The sequence below is a fragment of the Geotrypetes seraphini genome, chromosome 2 (genome assembly GCF_902459505.1).
Source record: "Geotrypetes seraphini chromosome 2, aGeoSer1.1, whole genome shotgun sequence".
NCBI classification, from domain to species: Eukaryota; Metazoa; Chordata; class Amphibia; order Gymnophiona; family Dermophiidae; genus Geotrypetes; species Geotrypetes seraphini.
Window position 1 is genome coordinate 417310904 of NC_047085.1, and position 19264 is coordinate 417330167.

Sequence of the window (19264 nt, forward strand, 5' to 3'; positions counted from 1 at the left end):
ACTTACATCGCTTGGCTATTTAGCATCGGGTTTTACTGATGCTTAAACCCGATTGCTATAGACCTGTTGGTAACTGTGTTACTGAATGGTCTGCCGGGGGTTTAAAAAAAAAAAAAAATTTTAATGGCATAGATGTTTTGCGTATATTACATACACAAAATATCTGTCCCATAAAAAAAAAAATTTAATCCCCCACCACCGACAAATCCCCTCCCCGACAAACGCAACGACCCACAAATGGCTGGAGGGATGCCCACTCCCTCCTGCCATGAAGAAGAACCTACCCTCCCCCTGAAAAAAATAGCAAAAAGGATGCCTATTCCCTCCTGCCACCAGAGGCCCCCCTCCCTGCCCTGTCCCTGTGACCCATAACTTGTACCTTAACTTTGGGAGAAGGTACTCAAAACATCTCCTGCTCTTCCTTTCTTCCGATGTCACTGGGCTTTAGACCCCTCCCCGTGATGCATGTGATGCATGGGGAGGGGCCTAAGTCCCTGATTGACTCAGACATCTCGGGCTCCTCCCTTGGTGGCAGGAGGGAGTAGGCATCCCTCCTGCCTTTGTGGGTCACCGCGTTTGTTGGGAGAGGGGGTCACCACGTTTGTCAGAGGGCTGGCGGTGCAGAATTTATTTCCTTTTTTTATGGGACAGATATTTTGTGTATGTAATACATGCAAAATATCTGTGCCATTACAAAAACCCCAACCGGCATAAGCCCTGACAGCAGTGACAGGAGGCTGCTTCCCGTCACTACTGTTAGGGCTCTGCTCATGTGAATCAATTGCTGTTGGAAAGTCGATCAGGGAATCGGCCAACAGCGATTGAGTCGCTATTGTTAGTAAATCTAGCCCTAAAACTTAGTACCTTTTGTGAACTCAAAGGAACACCTGCAGAATCTGGGGGCAGAGGCAGAAAGAAGCGAGTTGGCACAGGTTTCAACACATACTAGTGCACAACCTAGAGTGCTGCAGGGAAAGAAAGCACCTCTTAAAAGCAGTTCTCAGACCGGGTCTGAGACCTCAAAGACCTGTTTATTGTTTCCTAGTACACAAGCTAAAGTTGTAGAAGCAGAACTACAAGTCCCAGCTAGGCTAGGGCAGGCCAAACCTAAACCCAGAGCTGGAACAGCTTCAGCCAGCTCTAGACAAAAGAACACAGAGGCAATCGGAGTCAGAAACACACCTGCACTCAAGTCTAATTACCCAACTGGTGGGAAAGAACAGCCATAGAACTGGAGAACACTCAGCAAAGTCTGAGGAGTCCAGAACTTTCAAACTAAACTCAGGGGAGCAACATAGAATACCACATTATGAGGATCAGGTAGGAACCCAAGATTGGGTGGCTCTGGGGGGCATACCATATCTGTTTGTCCAGAAGATGTGGAAATGGTACCTGTAGTGAGGGTGGTGATTATCTAGTGAGGAAATGGACATGACTTGAAACAAGTTAAAGTGGGTGGCTGACAGAAAGGAAGGAAAATGCAGTTATGTTTTGGATCAAATTGAAAGTAATGTGCAAACAGGTTTTTGAACAGACAACTGTTTGTTAAATAAAGCAGCATTGCAAGAAAGGAAGGCCAGAAGTTAAGCTTTATCTGCTAACTGTAAAGGAAGGACTCAAGAGCACTTTCACGTAGAAAACACAGAGCGTATTATACAGGACAGAGAAACTTCTACTTTAGTTCATTTTGAACTGTATATTTTAGGCAGAAGAAATGTGAAAAACATGGAAAGGTGTGAAGACTTTTCAAGGTAATGTACATTCCTGAACTTTCTTGTTACATAAAGAAGAGCGACCAAGATGGTAAGGGGATGGAACTCATCTCCTATGAGGAAAGATTAAAATGGCTAGGGCTCTTCAGCTTGGAAAAGAGACGACTGAGAGGAGATATGATTGAAATCTACAAAATCCTGAATGGAGTAGAACGGGTACAAGTGGATCGATTTTTCACTCCGTCAAAAATTACAAAGACTAGGGGAACGCTTGATGAAGTTACAGGGAAATACTTTTAAAACCAATAGGAGGACATTTTTTTTCATTCATAGAATAGTTAAGCTCTGGAAAGCATTGCCAGAAGATGTGGTAAAAGTGGATAGAGTAGCTGATTTTAAGAAAGGTTTGGACAAGTTCCTGGAAGAAAAGTCCATAGTCTGTTATTGAGAAAGACAAGGGGGGAGGCCACTGCTTGCCCTGTATCGGTAGCATGTAATATTACTACTCCTTGGGTTTTGGCCAGGTACTAGTGACCTGGATTGGCCACCATGAGAACGGGCTATTTGGTCAGACCAATGGTAAGGCTATTATTATGTTCTTATGATTATATAATCTTAAAACATGTCATTCATCATATCTGGTTCCACAGACAAACAGAAAGCAGTCTGTTCAGTCCCTGAATGACTAAATCATTCTTGCTTCATGTGCGTAAATATGAACAATTCTAGCAATAATGAAAAATATAATTGGCACCTTTCTCTAGTTCTGTCGGGAAAAGATCCAGCTTTTCCACACGCTTTTCCAGTTCATATTCTGCTGAAGCAGCCACTGGGTCCACTTCATCATTCCTCCTGTCATAGTCTTCATTTGAATAAGTATTAAACACCTAGGGAAATAAGAACCAACAGTGACAAAAGGTACATTTTTACATCATTATCTAGGCAGCTTGGGATTCATTTCTGTTTTTCATCCACATCAAGTGCCTTCCACAATCCTATGCAATATTTCTAATACCAATGCACAGGTCAGAGAACACAAATTTATTTGTAATCACTTCTCTATTTTTAATACAAGAGTTTATTAAGGGCTCCTTTTATAAAGCCTCAGTAGCAATTCACAAGCAGCAAAAGCATCAAAGCCCAATAAACTCATATGGGCTTTGGTGCATTTGCCTCGGGAGAATCACTGCTGTGGATTTGAAAAAGGGGCTCTAAATGCACTTAGACATGAACACTTAATCCTTACATTATCATTCAGCATTGAATCCTTGTAAATTGCATTGAATCCTTGTTGAAACTTGAGGTACAGAAGAAAATGTATGGTATGGTATATTTAAATTCCATAAAGGCTATAAGTGCAATTCTATAAACTGACATCTAGACTTTATGTGCCACTTACACATGTCAGAGGCAGGACTGTGGATTTGTACACCAAATCTTCTAGTCTGACTAACTCAGATTTCAGCACCAACACAGACTCCTACTATTATTAGGCTTTAATTCTTTTGTTCTGGATCTACATTACTGGTAAATATAACTTATATTACTAGTATTTTAGATCTAGCACAAATATATCACAATGTTGTAAGTTTTTATTTTGAAGCTGGGGTTTGGAGTTGGTACATTTTTATGGACTCTGACTTCAAATCCATCCGAGAATGCTTCTGACTCTGACTCTGACTCCAACTTTGATTCTTTAGCCCTGATCAAAGGCACCAATCATTGGGGTCATCTTACAAAGCTGCGGCAAGCACTAATGCGTGCTTACCACTGCAAAAATTGGCATGCAATGAGGTGCTCTAAAGTATCCCATAGTAATTTGGGGATGTGTGCACAGTGCCCACACTCTAAAAAAATGTATATTCTATTCTGGTGATTTATAGTCTGCACTAATCTTATCGGTTGATTCTTGCATTGGGGGAGTGTCTGGGGACAGAGACTAGGTGTGTTCTGTGCTACTCAGTTAGCACAGCTACATTGCCATGCACTGAGGCCGGATTCTATAACGGTGTCCCGATTATAGGCAGAAGTAGACGTCATACTGCTGTCTAACCAGTCAATCGGGATGCACATTTGAAAAAAAAAAAGTTCTCGAGGCAGGCTGCCTACATTGGAGGCGCTTCTGGGAGCCTAGGGAGGCCTGTATGCCTGCCTAAGCTCGCCTAAGGCTAGGCATGGGCGTGGTTTGCCCCGGAACTAGCCAAGTGGCCATACGCATCTCTCTAAGATTCCAGTTGGCCCATGTGCCTAAGGCATCCCACAATGCACCAAGAAGGGGCAGGTTCGCCTGATTTCGTCGGAGACCCATCCGGCCATCGTTAAAGGTTAGCAGGGGGTGTCTGTGCATGGGGGGTTGTCAGCGGTCCGTGCATGGGGGAGGGATCATCAGGTTATCTATGGTGGGGGGATCTGACAGGAGGGATTGGGCACCCTCCTGCCAGTGATCTTTAGAAGGGGTGGGGGGGTTCCAGCAGGAGGAATTGGGCACCGTCCTGCTGGTGATCTTCAAGGGGGGGGGTGTTCCGGGTAAGAGGGATTGGGCATTCCTCCTGCTGCATTCGTTCGGGGTGGGAGTGGGGGGTGTTACGGGCAGGAGGGATTGGGCATCCCTCCTGCCGCATTTGTTCAGGGGGTGGACTGCCGGCTGCAGCCACTAAAGTTATCGTGGCAGGGAGATCCCTTGCCGCATTAAGCTTAGCGGCCGCGTCTACAATAACCTGATTCTCTAACCAGCATCTGTAACATGGACATCGGTTAGAGAATTGGATTTACCTTAGGCAGCCTTGGGCCCAATTCTATATAGGATGCCTATCGGCTTCTGAGACCGGGTCTCCTATACAGAATCCAGGCCTAAATGATCAACATGTGAGCCCTTACTGCCTACATAATGTACTCCTGGCAAAATTTTGCATAATTGTGCAATGCAGAATTTCCACAGAATTGCACAGTCGCACAAAATTCCCTTTTCCTGAGCAGAATTTTGACTGTGACACCATCTTAGGGTTGCGGTATCAGCAGTAATTCCCACATGCTGCCTGCCGCTAACCTAGAAGTCTCTCCACGGCAGAGGGGAGGCTTCCGAGTTAGCGGCAGGCAGCATGTGAGAGTCGTTGCTAATACCACGACCCAAAGAAGCAAGCCTTAAGAGGACAGAGGACAGGAAGAAAAGTTGGTGGCACAGGGGGAGACATGCATGGTGAGGGGAGAGGATAAAATTGCACATAATAGATGGGAGAAAGGGAGAGCTGATACATGGAGGGGTATAGAGAGATTTGACACAGGGCACAAGGAAGGGAGAGAGAGATAGGTATTGACATGGGGATGAATGAGAGGGAGGGAGAAATACACAGGAGGTGGAGGCTGAGATGGAGGGAGATGTTGGAGAGATGCCTGGAAATGGGAGTGAAAGAATAGAGTGGGAGAAATGATGGATCATGGGGGAGAGTACAGAAGGGAAGAGATAGGGAGATATCAGGCTGGAGATGAGGGTGGAGAGGGAGAGAAGAAAGAGAGAGGCTGGAGATGTGAGGTGGAGATGTCAGGCTGGAGATGAGGGTGTAGAGGGAAGGAAGCGAAAGAAGATACTAGGCTATAATAGTGGAGGAAGGAAGATGCTGAGAATGGCAGAACCCTGAGGGGGAGGAGAGGGTGGCAAGGAAATGGATGAGAGGATAAATATAACAAAGGGTAGAAATATGTTCATGGAGGTACATTGAAGATGAAAGGGAATGAAGGGCTAAGGAAGAAATGAGCTGGGGAATGGGAGAAAAGATGGAAATCTGATAGGTAGCTGAAAAGTAAAAAAGAAAAGGGTAAGAAATAGGCAGAAAAGAGCTAAAAGGAATGATCAATATGTCTGAGGCAGGTGTAGTGAGGGAATAGACAATAGAGAGCAGAAAAGACAAATGGATAGAGCCACTTGAAGGAGAATTCGCAGATGATAGAAAAAGCGAAGTTGCTTACCTGTAAAAGGTGTTCTCCATAGACAGCAGGGGAATGCAGCCATACTTGTTGGTGAAGTCCCTGGACTGAGCACGCCTGACGGAACTCTCCCCTAGCAACAGTAGCTTTTGTTTGTTTTTTTACTACTCAGCATATGCGGCCACCTTGCCTCTGGAGCTCCACCCCCGAGCCTGTCAGTATATCTCTAGCTCATGCAGAAAGCTGGTTAGAGGGGATGGAGGACAGGCAAGTTTGGCTGCATTCCCCTGCTGTCTATGGAGAACATCTGTTACAGGTAAGTAACATTGCTTTCTCTGATAGATAAGTAGGGTAATGCAGCCCCACTTGTTGGTGAGTCACTAGCTTGAATAAGAAAATGAGAAGAGGTAAATCCATTCTTTGATTGTTTGTTTTGAGAGTTTTTAATTGATAAGAACAGATTGTGCTGAACTCTGGTCTAAACCATAAAGCTTAATAAAACGTATTAACTTGTATGGAACTGCTCTCAAGCTTGCAACTGATGAAGCTGCTGCTCATACTTGATGCATTTCAATGCGACCAGAGGAGACATGGAAGCTATCTTGTAAGAAGAAGAGATGCAATGAGCAATCCAGGAAGATATAGCTCGTTTAGAAATTGCATGTCCTTGAGTAACTGCATTGAAAGAAACAGATAGCTGATTGGTGGTAAGGAAAGAAGCAGTCCTGTCTAGGTAGTAAAGTACCGCTCTTTTGCAGTCCAATGTGTGAAGAGTTTGCTCCATTGAAGAATGATGTGGAGGAAGAAAGAATGATGGCAAAGAAATGGATTGATTGAAGTGAAAATCTGTAACTACCTTTGGTAGAACTTTGGAAGAGTAGGAGAAGTACTGTGTCAGGAAAAAATGGAAGATATGGGTCATAGATGACCAGTACTTGCAAGTCGCTAATTCTTCTGGCTGAAGTTAGGGCCACTAAAAAAGCTGTTTTCCATGTGAAGAATTGTAGTGCAGCAGATCCCAAGGGTTCAAAGGGATCCTGCAACAACAGGTCCAAATCCATGTTGACATCCCAGGTTGAAGGTAGAATATGAAGTGGTGGTCGAAGATTGTGAAGACCTTGCAAAATTTAAGAAACCCTGAGGATGTTATGAAAATGATTTTCCATTTACAATAGTGGACCAGGTGAAAAGGAGCAATAATGGGTAACTTGAGCCTAGTTTGCGGAAGTAAACAGATGCATCACAGGAGTGCGGAATCTCTCCTGGGCCCTGAGGGGGAAGAGGAATCAAAGACAAAAGCAGCCTCAGCGAGTTCGCAGCGCCGTTGGTGCGGAACATCGCCAGAATTGAACCGCCATCCATGAGAAGAAAATAAGTGTCTTTGGTTTAAAGAAAAAACGAGTGCTGGCGGTTCTTTGAAGAAAACATCTCATTGATTTATTTATTCGTTCATTCTCTTTTTTCTTTTTTTGTGACAGGGACTTCACCAACAAGTGGGGCTGCATTACCCTGCTTGTCTATCGGAGAAGCAGAAAAAAGAAACTGGAACCAACATGATGACAACAAAGGTAGAAGAAACATTCTGTTTTACATGGAATATGGATAATAATTAGCAAAAATATTGTTCACTTTTTAACAAATAAACTTGCAGAATTTTATAGAACTTGCTAATTTTTTGCACAGAATTTTGAATTTTTGCGCAGAATTTTTTTTAAAAAATATATTTTTATTGAATTATCAATTTTACAAGCAAGCATGAGAATCACCACTTGATACAAATCAAAAACAAAATATATCAATTCTGAAAAAACAAAAGAAGTAATAATTACTCTTATTTAGCCCACAATATAACCCACAATATAGGAGACCAAGAAAGGAAATAAACTTCCAGTCAGTAAATAAGCTATATTAGAGTAACAGCATTAGATATCCCATCCCACAGCCGGATGGCAGGTTTCATTAGCCATGGTCACCAAACCTTCTTTTGGCCTAATAAATTCTAAAAGCTCTCTAGGCTCAAAAAATAAATTCTTATTTTGATATGATACATAACATTTTGCAGGAAATTTAACAAGAAATGTAGCCCCCAGAGAGAGGACTCTTGGCCGCAAAGCCAAGAAATTTTTCCTTCGTCTCTGAGTTTTCTGAGCTCAATCAGGAAAAATTTACACATTAGAGCCCAAAAACTTATCATTAATATGACAGAAATACAAACGTAAAATAAATTCCCCATCCAAGGCTAACGTTAGCAACATAGTGGTTCTATCAGTTATGAACTCAAGGGAACTTTTCAAATTAGTTGACAAATTCATGTCCACATTTTTATCTACTGAAGTTTCTTTACGGGTAGACTCCCCTTGTGGACTCTTTATATTTAGGTAGTAGGCTCTCACAGTTGGAGATAAGTTCTCTTTTGGAATGGCTAAGGTCTCCTGAAAATATTTTTTTGCCATCTCTACCGGTGAAATAATGGGACACTTTGGAAAATTTACAAGTTCCTTAGTTGATTTTCAAAGTTTTCCATCTTACGAGAAATATAGGAGCTCTCTTTAACCCTTTCCAATTCCACTCTTTTCATTTCACTTAACTTCTCTTCTTGTTTCTCCAATTTTTCATTCAAATTAGTTAATAGTGCCCCTTGTTGCTCAACCCTGGAAAAGACAGTTCCATAGTCTATTTTCAAATCTGAAAGGCCTGCCAGAGCGCCTCCATATCAATCTTTTCAGGTCTTTTCAGCTCCCCAAAGGTAACAATTTTCTCTCCCAAAGTACCTCTCACCTCTTCTTCTATGGTGCTGGGGATTCGTTGGTCTAATTTGCCTGCTCCTTCTTCCACGGAGTCCAGTGCAGGCGTCTCTCCCCTGGTGGAATCTGACCTTCCTTCCTGGAGCGGCAGGGTTTCATCAGCCCCCTGCACCAATTCACTTCCAGGTTGGGGAGGCATTGACCTTTGCTCTGGGCTCAGCGAAGCCCAGCTTGCTCCTGCGCCGAGATCGCCCAGAAAATGCGGGCTCTCTCCCATAGTGGGTCTGGAGCCTTAACCCAAATGGGCAAAAGCGCTCTGGATCAACATCTGCACCAAACGCTGGGAGGCTCCAATCGCTGGAGGGTTAGGGCGAGAGGTCCCCTTCCTCTTCCCCATAATATAGCCGGGGAAGTGTCGCAATGAACGCTGGGTCAGATGAAGCAAGGAGCACAGCCATTCAGGTGTCCGTTCTCGAAGCCATCTTGATCTCCAAGCCACGCAGAATTTCACCAAGAGTAATAATGAGTGGTGGTAGCTGGAGCTCATGCACTATCTGTTTTAATGGCCACACACTAATGGCAAAATGAGTGTATTGCCATTAATATAAAAAATTAGGAAATTCAACACAGTTTACCCCAGCAGTAAAAATGGCCTTAGTACATGGGAAAGTGGAATAGGATGATTCATTGTGGCAATTTTATTATAGGATGTTTCAGCGTGGCTGCAATGATATGGCCGCGCAGAATTGTCCCCTTCCATCATCACCTTAGGAGCAGGGAGAGATGCAGGCAGATCGTGGCCAGGGAGGAGGCTGAGCTGAATCACCCTTTCAAGGAGCAGGGAGAGGTGCTGGTGGATCATAGAGAGGGAGGAAAGGGGTAAGGAAGAAGTTTGGGGAGTGGGGGGGGCATAGCCCAAGAGCTGCCAGATCACGAACTGTCCCCTTCTGAGGGAGGTGCCAGCAAATCATAGACAGGGAGGGAGGAGGGGGGAAGAATTGGGGGGGTTGCAGTCAGCCTGAAATTCTTGTCCTGCTTTAGCTCCCAGACCCATTAAATCTTTACAGCCATTTCAGCATGGAATGACGGTTCAGTACTGAACTAGCCACGCTGAACTTGCCATGAAGAATCGTCCTAGACCCCACAGGAAAGACCTGCATAAGGGTGCACTAAGACTATTTTTTACCACTGTTTTGAAAAAAGGGCCCCACTCTTCAGGTATGACATATGTTTCTAGGTGTATTCTACAAGCCAGGTAATTCCTAAGTGCTACAGTGGGGGTACATACACACAGGTGGAATATGGATTGGATACAGACATGTCGTCAAACAATGTCCACAACTTATAGAATACTATCAGTTACACACCGCATCACTATGGTGCAATAGCTTACAGTAGTCACTGACCTGGCATAAATGTTTGCACCTAAATTTCTGCGCACCAGAAGCATTTTTAGGCTAATAATCTACAAAGGCTTAAGAGTGCTCAGATGCCATTGTGAAACTGGTGCACTAAAGTTATGGAATGACCCCCTTAGATACCTATTTTTGAACCAATACAGCTACACTTTTTAAAACTCATATACAACATCCCGAAAAGGCTTACATTCATGAGAATGCAAATGAATTCCAACCTACAAAAGAATTCAGCTTGGTCCAGGAACAATACACTTACTGGATCTATGCAGAGAAGTATATAAATGTCTCTGCAGGAGGTAAAAAGCTTTTCAGTATTACATTTATATCTTCCAGTACACTACAGCTCGCCAAAGAACTAGAAAAGCACCCTTGCAGGCAAATTATTCACTAACTTTGTTGTAATAATTTGCTGGGGAAGCTCTGGAGTCACTATGAGTCATTCCATTCTCTTTAATAATTAAATTGCTCAATAGGTGTCCTGTCAACTGAGTAGTTTCAAGGTAGCTCTTATGTAATGATAAATCATAGTGCGTGCTGGGGTATCTTGGACCATGCTCAACTCTTTTTTTTCTTACTTACAATCCTTTGGGTTGTCACTACAAAGTAGCAACAAAAGTTTGAAATCAAGAAGCCAATGTACTTATTGACTGGTAAAATCTTTCACGACTGGGGCTTTGCAAGCAAAAATCCTGACATTTTCTATTTGTGCATGAAACCCCTGTTTGCAAATCTTTTTTGTCAATTTCCACTCGGCAAACAATACAATTTTACAGCTTTGTTGCAACACCCGAAATGATTTTCTGAATCCAAATTAATGCGCTTCTGTGATACACGTTTAGGCAAAGCAGCTCATTCATTCTGAATTCTGAGAAAACTGTCAGGTGAAAACTTTGTGGGCCACTTGTCGCAAAACGGAAGATTACCCCTCAAGTGGTTTTACATAATAAAATCATTAAAAAGGATGACGAACATGAGACCAACAGGACTAACTGGGACAAAAGGGTTGGAGGTAGGAAATCCATCTTAAAATAGTAAAGCAAGTCATGAAGGGGAGATACAAAAAGAGGCGGAATCTCATCTGAGAGCCAGAGCAAGAAGGACTCGTAACAATTAAGCGGAAGAGATTTTAAAGATTAAAGGCATCTTTGAAGAGGAATGTTTTAGGTTTTCCTTTAAACTTTTCTAGAGAGTTTTCATTGCGTAATTCAGGGGTTAATGAATTCCAAAGGGTCGGGGCAGAGACTGCAAAATTCGATGTACTTGTGGTGCTCAAAATACGGAGCGAGGGAACAGTAAGAAGATTTTGTGACTGAGATCCGAGTATTCTAAACTTCGCTTTCTGCATGTTGCACTGCTTTCAGCTTTGTACAGCTGAAATTATCAGAAGCAATTAAGGAAAGATTTATAAACTATAATGAGTTTTACCTCACGCAGAGTTGTCATTTCTTTAATAAGACATTAACTATTTTTTCTGCGGCCCTCCAAGTACCTTCAAACCAAAGGGTTTGAGTTTGAGACCGCTGCCATAACTGGTGCAAATTATAAAAAAAACTCTTTACCAATCCATTTACTTGATTCTCAAATGACAAACCGCAATCCAAAATTCCCAAAACCGTAGATTTTTCTTCTATCATAAGATTTTTTTTCAGTACTTAGTACTACTTTCAGACTAATAAACCCACTTAGATTAACTAAAACAAACTAATTTACAGTCTGTTTTACAAAGCCGCTTTAGTGGCTGCCGCACGGCAACAGCCCCGAAGCCCTTTAAATCTCTATGGGTTTCGGGGCTGTTACCGCGCAGCAGCCACTAGTGCGACTTTGTAAAACAGGCCCTTAGTTTTTTGTTTATTCAGATGTAAGAAATTATTGGCTGCCCAATTATCCACTAATATAATTACTTTTTTGAACAGATCTCAAAGCCGCCTCCAGATTATCCAGTACTCGACTTAAGATGAAAATATCAGCATAAGATAAAATAAAAATGCCTAAATTTGTCAACCATTCACCCAAAGAGCTCATATACAAATTAAAAAGCAAAGGAGACAAAGATGACCCTTGAAAAACACCACAATTTGCAGTCCAATACTCTGAATTTACATTAATTCCATTAACACAATATTTCTTGCCCTTAAAACACTTGAAAACCAATTCAACATCTTTCCACCTTTAACTTTAGCAATTCAGAAACAGCTACCAACACTTGTGAAGCTACAAAACTGGCACTCGGCACTTGTTGCCCCCCATCCAACCTCTCATCCTCTTACCTGCAAATACTACACAGACTCACTGCTGTTCGACAAAATGTGGATTTATTAATGGCCGCAGCCGTAAATGCCATACTACAAACATCTACAAACAGCAAATACCGACATACCAAAACGTTAACCATGAACATTTTAGATACCAATGCATAACATCATATTCATTCGCAATGAACATTTTGGCCCTGATTCTGTATAGGACGCCCGGGAGAGGTGTCCCATACAGAATCGGGCCTACACTAAACCCCGATTCTGTAACCGGCGTCCATGTTACAGACGCATGTTAGAGAATCAGGTTAATGAGTAGACGCGGCTGCTACACTTATTGCGGCAAGGGATAAGTATAGCGGCCGCCTGTCCGATCACCGGCAGGAGGGTGCCGAACCGCTCCTGCCGGAAAGCCGGAACCCCTCCGGACCCCCCATGCTAACGACCTCCCCTCCCAACTAACCTCCCTCCCCCCAACTAACCTTTAAATGTTGGTCGGCTGGACGGGTCTTGCTGCCGTCCAGCCGACAGGCCCACTTTGTCGAAATGATACTGGCCCACCCCTTCCCGGCCCATCCCCGCTAAGTCTAAGGCCTGATTAGTCCAGGCTCTAGAAGCCTGGACCAATCAGGCCTTAGGCATAGCAGGTCCATCTATCCCTACTAATCCTAAGGCCTGATTGGCCCAGGTGGCCGCGGCCGCTATACTTATAGCGGCAGAGAGATCCCTTGCCGCAATAAGTATAGCAGCCGCGTCTACTTACAATGTAGACCAGCATTTTGCTGGCCTACATTGTAAGTGTCTCTTCCTTTACTAGGGGGACGCGTAAGGCCACCTAAGGCCCTTAGGTGAGCTTAGGCGTCTTGCGGGCCTCCCTAGGCTCCCGGAGGCATCTTCAATATAGGCGGCCTGTCTGGAGAGCATTTTTTTTTTTAAATGTGCATCCCGATTGGCTGATTAGACAGCTGTAGGACACCTACAGCTGCCTAAAATCGGGACGCACTTTGTAGAATCAGGGCCTCTACCGTATTTTCGCGGATATAACGCGCGCATTATACGTGATTTTACGTACCGCGCATACCCCTCGCGCGTTATATGCCTGAGCGCGGTATACAAAAGTTTTTAAACATAGTTCCCACCCCGCCCGACGCCCGATTCACCCTCCCAGCAGGACCGCTCGCACCCCCACCCCGATTGACCGCTCGCACGCGCTCCCACCCGCACCCGCATCCACGATCGGAGCAAGAGGGAGCCCAAGCCCTCTTGCCCGGCCGACTCCCCGACGTCCGATACATCCCCCCCCCCGGCAGGACCACTCGCACCCTCACCCCGAAGGACCGCCGACTCCCCAACAATATCGGGCCAGGAGGGAGCCCAAACCCTCCTGGCCACGGCGACCCCCTAACCCCACCCCGCACTACATTACGGGCAGGAGGGATCCCAGGCCCTCCTGCCCTCGACGCAAACCCCCCTCCCTCCAACGACCGCCCCCCCCCCAAGAACCTCCGACCGCCCCCCCAGCCGACCCGCGACCCCCCTGGCCGACCCCCACGACCCCCCCACCCCCCTTCCCCGTACCTTTGGAAGTTGGCCGGACAGACGGGAGCCAAACCCGCCTGTCCGGCAGGCAGCCAACGAAGGAATGAGGCCGGATTGGCCCATCCGTCCTAAAGCTCCGCCTACTGGTGGGGCCTAAGGCGCGTGGGCCAATCAGAATAGGCCCTGGAGCCTTAGGTCCCACCTGGGGGCGCGGCCTGAGGCACATGGGCCAAACCCGACCATGTGTCTCAGGCCGCGCCCCCAGGTGGGACCTAAGGCTCCAGGGCCTATTCTGATTGGCCCACGCGCCTTAGGCCCCACCAGTAGGCGGAGCTTTAGGACGGATGGGCCAATCCGGCCTCATTCCTTCGTTGGCTGCCTGCCGGACAGGCGGGTTTGGCTCCCGTCTGTCCGCCAACTTCCAAAGGTACGGGGAAGGGGGGTGGGAGGGGTCGTGGGGGTCGGCCAGGGGGGTCGCGGGTCGGCTGGGGGGGCGGTCGGAGGTTCTTGGGGGGGGCGGTCGTTGGAGGGAGGGGGGTTTGCGTCGAGGGCAGGAGGGCCTGGGATCCCTCCTGCCCGTAATGTAGTGCGGGGTGGGGTTAGGGGGTCGCCGTGGCCAGGAGGATTTGGGCTCCCTTCTGGCCCGATATTGTCGGGGAGTCGGCGGTCCTTCGGGGTGGGGGTGCGAGTGGTCCTGCCGAGGGGGGAGAAGAATCGGACGTCGAGGGGGGGGCATCAGGCTTTCAGGATGGGGACAGACCTTCAAGGGGGGACAGGACTTCAAGGGGGGACAGGCAGACCTTCAAGGGGGACAGGCACGGAGATGCAGGGCAGTGCACCGAAAGTCAGGGTGAGTCGGGGCAACCAGATGAGAGTCGGGGAGGGCGAAAGGAGAGTCGGGGGGCCAGAGGAGAGTCGGGGAGAGCGAAAGGAGAGTCGGGGTGGCCAGAGGAGAGTCGGGCAGCATGCGCGTTATATGCCTGAGCGCGGTATAGAAAAGTTTTTGTACATATCATCGTGATTTCTGCGCGCTATACCCCTGTGCGCGTTTTACAATGGTGCGCGTTATATCCGCGAAAATACGGTATATCCCATAGCACCTCATATTGCTGCATCTCAGTTTTCGTATAACCATCAACTCATCCGTGGATTGCCCAGCATATCTGGCTGGGCTACCGTCATTCTCGTGGGAGAGCCTTTCAAGCTGTCCCCGCTTTCTCCCCATTCCGTTCAAGGAAGGGCTATTCACCTGTCGGTTGTTGAAGTCATGCCACACGGCCTCCCCGACGTCCAAGCCAGGAGACAAGCCTCTGAGTGCTTACCTCACTTGCTTCTGCAAGGCTATCAACCAATGTAACACAGTGTTCTTTTTTTATCTGTATGCTGTGCCTATGGCCCCCCTAAGATTTTTTTCCGCTGCTGTTGCATCTATGGCTGCGACTGGTTCTTTTTTGGGGCGGGAGGGAAGGAAACACCGCAAAACTCCCATGGTAAGGGCCGAACTACAGCTTCCGCCTCAGTTCAGGTCGCCTCAACCTCACTCGCCCCGCCCTTTGCGCCTAATTCCCTATCCCTAATTGACTCCTGTGCCCATTTCCCTCTGCCCCTGTTTTCCCCTCCCCGAGCAATGGCCTCGGCCCTATTTTCTCCGCTGCCCCCCCTATATGGTGGGGCGCTTGTCCTTTCTCCAGACTTCAGGCTGCCTACAGTAAATTTTGTTTGTCAAGTCACATGTCTGTCTCTAGGAGTTGGCCTGTGCGCTTTTTCTATTCCATGTATCTTTCACTTCCTATCTTACATGTTTCTCCCTTCTCAAACTCCTCTCTTCCCCACCCATCCTGACTATTCTGAGCATTCAACCACTACCTTCAAATGCAGGCAGAAGCTGCCTGAAACCAAAAAATTCATGAATACATTCCCTGATACTAGCTCTGGGGGAGTATGAGGTGTTCTGTATTAGAGGTATACAGCAGACCCTCAAAATTCATGGGGGTTAGGGGCAGAGCCGGCCCGTGAATAGGGAAAAATCACAAATAAATTTTGGGGCTGGCTCTGACCCACCCCCACCTCCTTCCTGCCTCCCTCCTGTGTCCCCGACCTTACCTGGTGGTCTAGCGATGACGCGGGACAGGAACGATCTTCCTACGCTCCTAACCCATGCAGAGCCGTCATCAAAATGGCTGCCATGAGTTTCCGTTGTAGTCTTGAGACTACAATGGGAACTCATGGCAGCCATTTTGCTATCTTCTTTACTGCTTTGCTCTTACAGATTACTGATATATATTTTTTTGGGGTGAACTCTCTTCTTGCCTTTCTTTAAAGCGCGATTGGATTGAGGACAACAAGAAATTTGTGGGGATGGCAAGGGCATGCTAGCAACATGATGGGGATGGGGTGAAGATGAAAAAATTGATTGGGGATGAGGTGGGAATGGGGACCAGGTTATGTCCCCATGAACACCTCAATTTACCAATACCATACCATCAGAACATATTTTTTCAGTTACCAGATGAACAATTGAAGAACATAGAGCAGAACTGAGCTCTGGCTCTGTAGATGGTTTATTATTTTTGCATAGTTTGAAATGGAGAAGATTAAGGAATTTGTTATTTAAGAAACCAATGTTAATAATAGGAATGGTGGTTTTTTTTTTGCATATTTAACAAAGGGGCTGATTCTATAAAGGCCCACCCACACACACACAGACTTTTACAAAACCGTAGCGTGGTTTTTAGTGCCGGCCGTGGCAATAACAGCTCCAACACTCATAGGCATTCTATGAGCGTCGGAGCTGTTACCACCCTAAAAGGGGGGGGGGGTTAATTGGCAAAATACCCTTAATAGGCTAAAAAAAAAATTAATTTGGCGTTAGACGCCTATCCAATTCTATAAAAGACAAGCGCTTATCGAAAGGTGCTTAGTGGGCGTTTCTATGGGTGAGGCATGACCTAGGCACCGCTAAGCGTGAGTCTCTAAAAACTTAGGCGCCTGAAATGTAGGCCTTTAAAGCCCTTGTATACATTTCAGGCATCTAAGTTTTTACATAAGTGCTACGTCAACTCCCAACTTACAGATCATCTACACAATGTAGAAACACTACATAATACACAACATGGATTTAGATGCATGCATAGCACTGAGTCCCTGCTATTGGAACTAACATCAAAGGCCAAATCATACCTCAGTAAGGACACACAAACAGTCCTCTTACAATTCGACATCTCTGCAGCATTCAATGCAGTAGATCAGGAGTGCCCAAAAGGTCAATCACGATTGACCAGTAGATCATGAAGGCAACACGAGTCAATCACGTTGCCTTCACGTTCTACTTGCTTCCCTACTCAGAAGTGCCGAGCTGACCAACTTCCCCCCCACCCGACGTCAATTCTGACGTCAGAGAAGAAGTTCTGTGCCAGCCAATCACTGCCTGGCTGGGCCAGAACTTCCTCTCCGACTTCAGAAATGACGTCGGGGAGAGGAAATCTGGTCGGCCCGACGCTTCTGTGTGGGGAAGCAGGGAGAGCTTGGGGCGGCAGTGGTTTGGAGGCCTGTTCCCCGATGGCGGCGGCAGTGGCTTGGGAGCAGGCAGGGAAACAGAAAGAAGGGGGAGCAGGGAGACAGAAATAAAGAAGGAAAGGGTTGACAGGAAGACAGAAAGGGGGCATGGAGAGAGAAAAACAGACAAAAAGAAAGAGGGGCAGAGAGACAGAAAGAAAGAAAGAAAGGGGAGGGGGGCAGGGAGAGAGGAAGAAAAAGTTGGCGGAGGGAATGAGGTCTGGAAGCATACAGCAGGCTGAAAGAAGGGAAGAAATATTGGATGCACAGTCAGAAGAATAAAGTGCAACCAGAGATTCATGAAATCACCAGACATCAAAGATAGAAAAAATGATTTTATTTTCAATTTAGTGATCAAATGTGTCTGTTTTGAGAATTTATATCTGTCGTCTATATTTTGCGTTTTTTAGTGCAGGGAGCCTATGAGCATCGAAAGCAGCGCAGGGCATTCAGCACAGCTCCCTGTGCTAAAAACTGCTATTGCGGTTTAGTAAAAAGGGAGGGGGTATATTTGTCTATTGTTGTATAGTTGTTCCTGAGGTGACATTGCATAAAGTCATCTGCCTTGACCTCTTTGAAAACTCGCGGAATATAAATGATAATTAACATTTTCTCTGCGTACAGTGTGCTTTGTGTTTTTTTAAATTTTATTGTTGGTAGATCATTTTGACTTGGTCATTTTAAAAGTAGTTTGCAAGCCCAAAAAATGTGGGCACCCCTGCAGTAGACCATTCACGTCTAATGTTCAGGCTCAGTGAGCTAGGCATACAAGGCACTGTTATGAAGTGGTCTGTAGGCTTCCTCTCTACAAGAACCTATGAAGTGAAAAAAGGTGATGACGTATCTCTGATATAGAAAGCATCCTGTGGAGTTCCGCAAGGCTCTCCCCTGTCACCAGCCCTGCAAAATATACGTCAGCACCCTAGGCAAGAAACTCTCAAATCCTCAGAAACTCTCAAATCCTTCAGTCCACTTGTACTCATATGTGGATGACATCTTCCTACTGTGCCAAGCTAAAGACACCTTCACTGGCAACACAACACACATAGAGAAATTAATCAACGATCTCAGTACATGGGCCATGTTGAACTTTCTCAAACTCAAAAAACTGAAAACCAAAATTTTAAGGTTCGGAAACTTCGACATATTTATTTTAAACATTTTTATACCGCAAAAAATCTCAGCAGGTTTCTAGGATAATATACATAAAAACATAAAAATACACACACTAGAGCATAACAGTTCAAAATCGTCATACATAAAGCATAAAAAAATGCCATTTACAATATTTTCAACAAGTACTCATTTTCCTTAAGACTAATGACCTGGTGACAACTAGAGAAAAGCTTAAAATAGAGAAATGCTCAAAAGTACTAGGGGTGTTCCTAAACTCAGATCTCACCTGCATGGACCAAATTAATGCCCTGGCCAAAAAATTCTTCTTCTGCCTCAGACAACTAAGAGCAATCAAATCATCACGAAGCCAACCAAACTTCAGAACAATTGCACAAGCAGTCCTCCTACCCGGACTACTGCAACTCCTTATACAGTGGTATTGCAGAAAAAGACTACAAAAAACTGCAACTCCTGCAAAACACAGCAGCCAGACTAATTTTCCAACGAAGCAAATTCGACAGCATCTCCCCTCTCCTGAAAAATCTACTCAGGCTCCCAATACAACAGAGGATACAATAAAAGATAGCTTGCATGGTCCACAAGACCATTTACAGCAGCAACACCACAGGACTGAGCTCAGTCTATCACAGCATTTCATCCGATAATAGGGAATCTTTTTAAGTAGTGGGGTTTTTTAATTTTTAATTTCTCTAATAAATTTTAAAGTGCTAAGTGCTCCATAAGTGCTTGTGTCAAAAAAACTTTAAAACTCTGTTCCAATCTTGGTGAAAGCTGATTTAACAACTAATCGCAAGTTACATTAAATTCAGTTACTGGTTGACAAGTCAATGAAGCTGTCCATGCAATGTGCGGCGGCGGCAAAAAGTGTGAACAGAATGCTAGGAATGATTAAGAAGGGGATGACAAACAGATCGGAAAAGGTTATCATGCCGCTGTACCGGGCCATGGTACCCCCCACCTGGAATACTGAGTCCAGCACTGGTCGC

At 45.5% G+C, this 19264-nt stretch overlaps 1 protein-coding gene across 1 annotated transcript in view; it reads right to left on the bottom strand.

The window, feature by feature from the left end:
• Positions 1-19264, bottom strand: part of PPP1R9A (protein phosphatase 1 regulatory subunit 9A) — a 397958-nt gene that overhangs the window by 205637 nt on the left and 173057 nt on the right. The window contains 1 exon segment of the mRNA XM_033931097.1: positions 2467-2599. Coding sequence (XP_033786988.1) covers positions 2467-2599 — 133 coding nt within the window.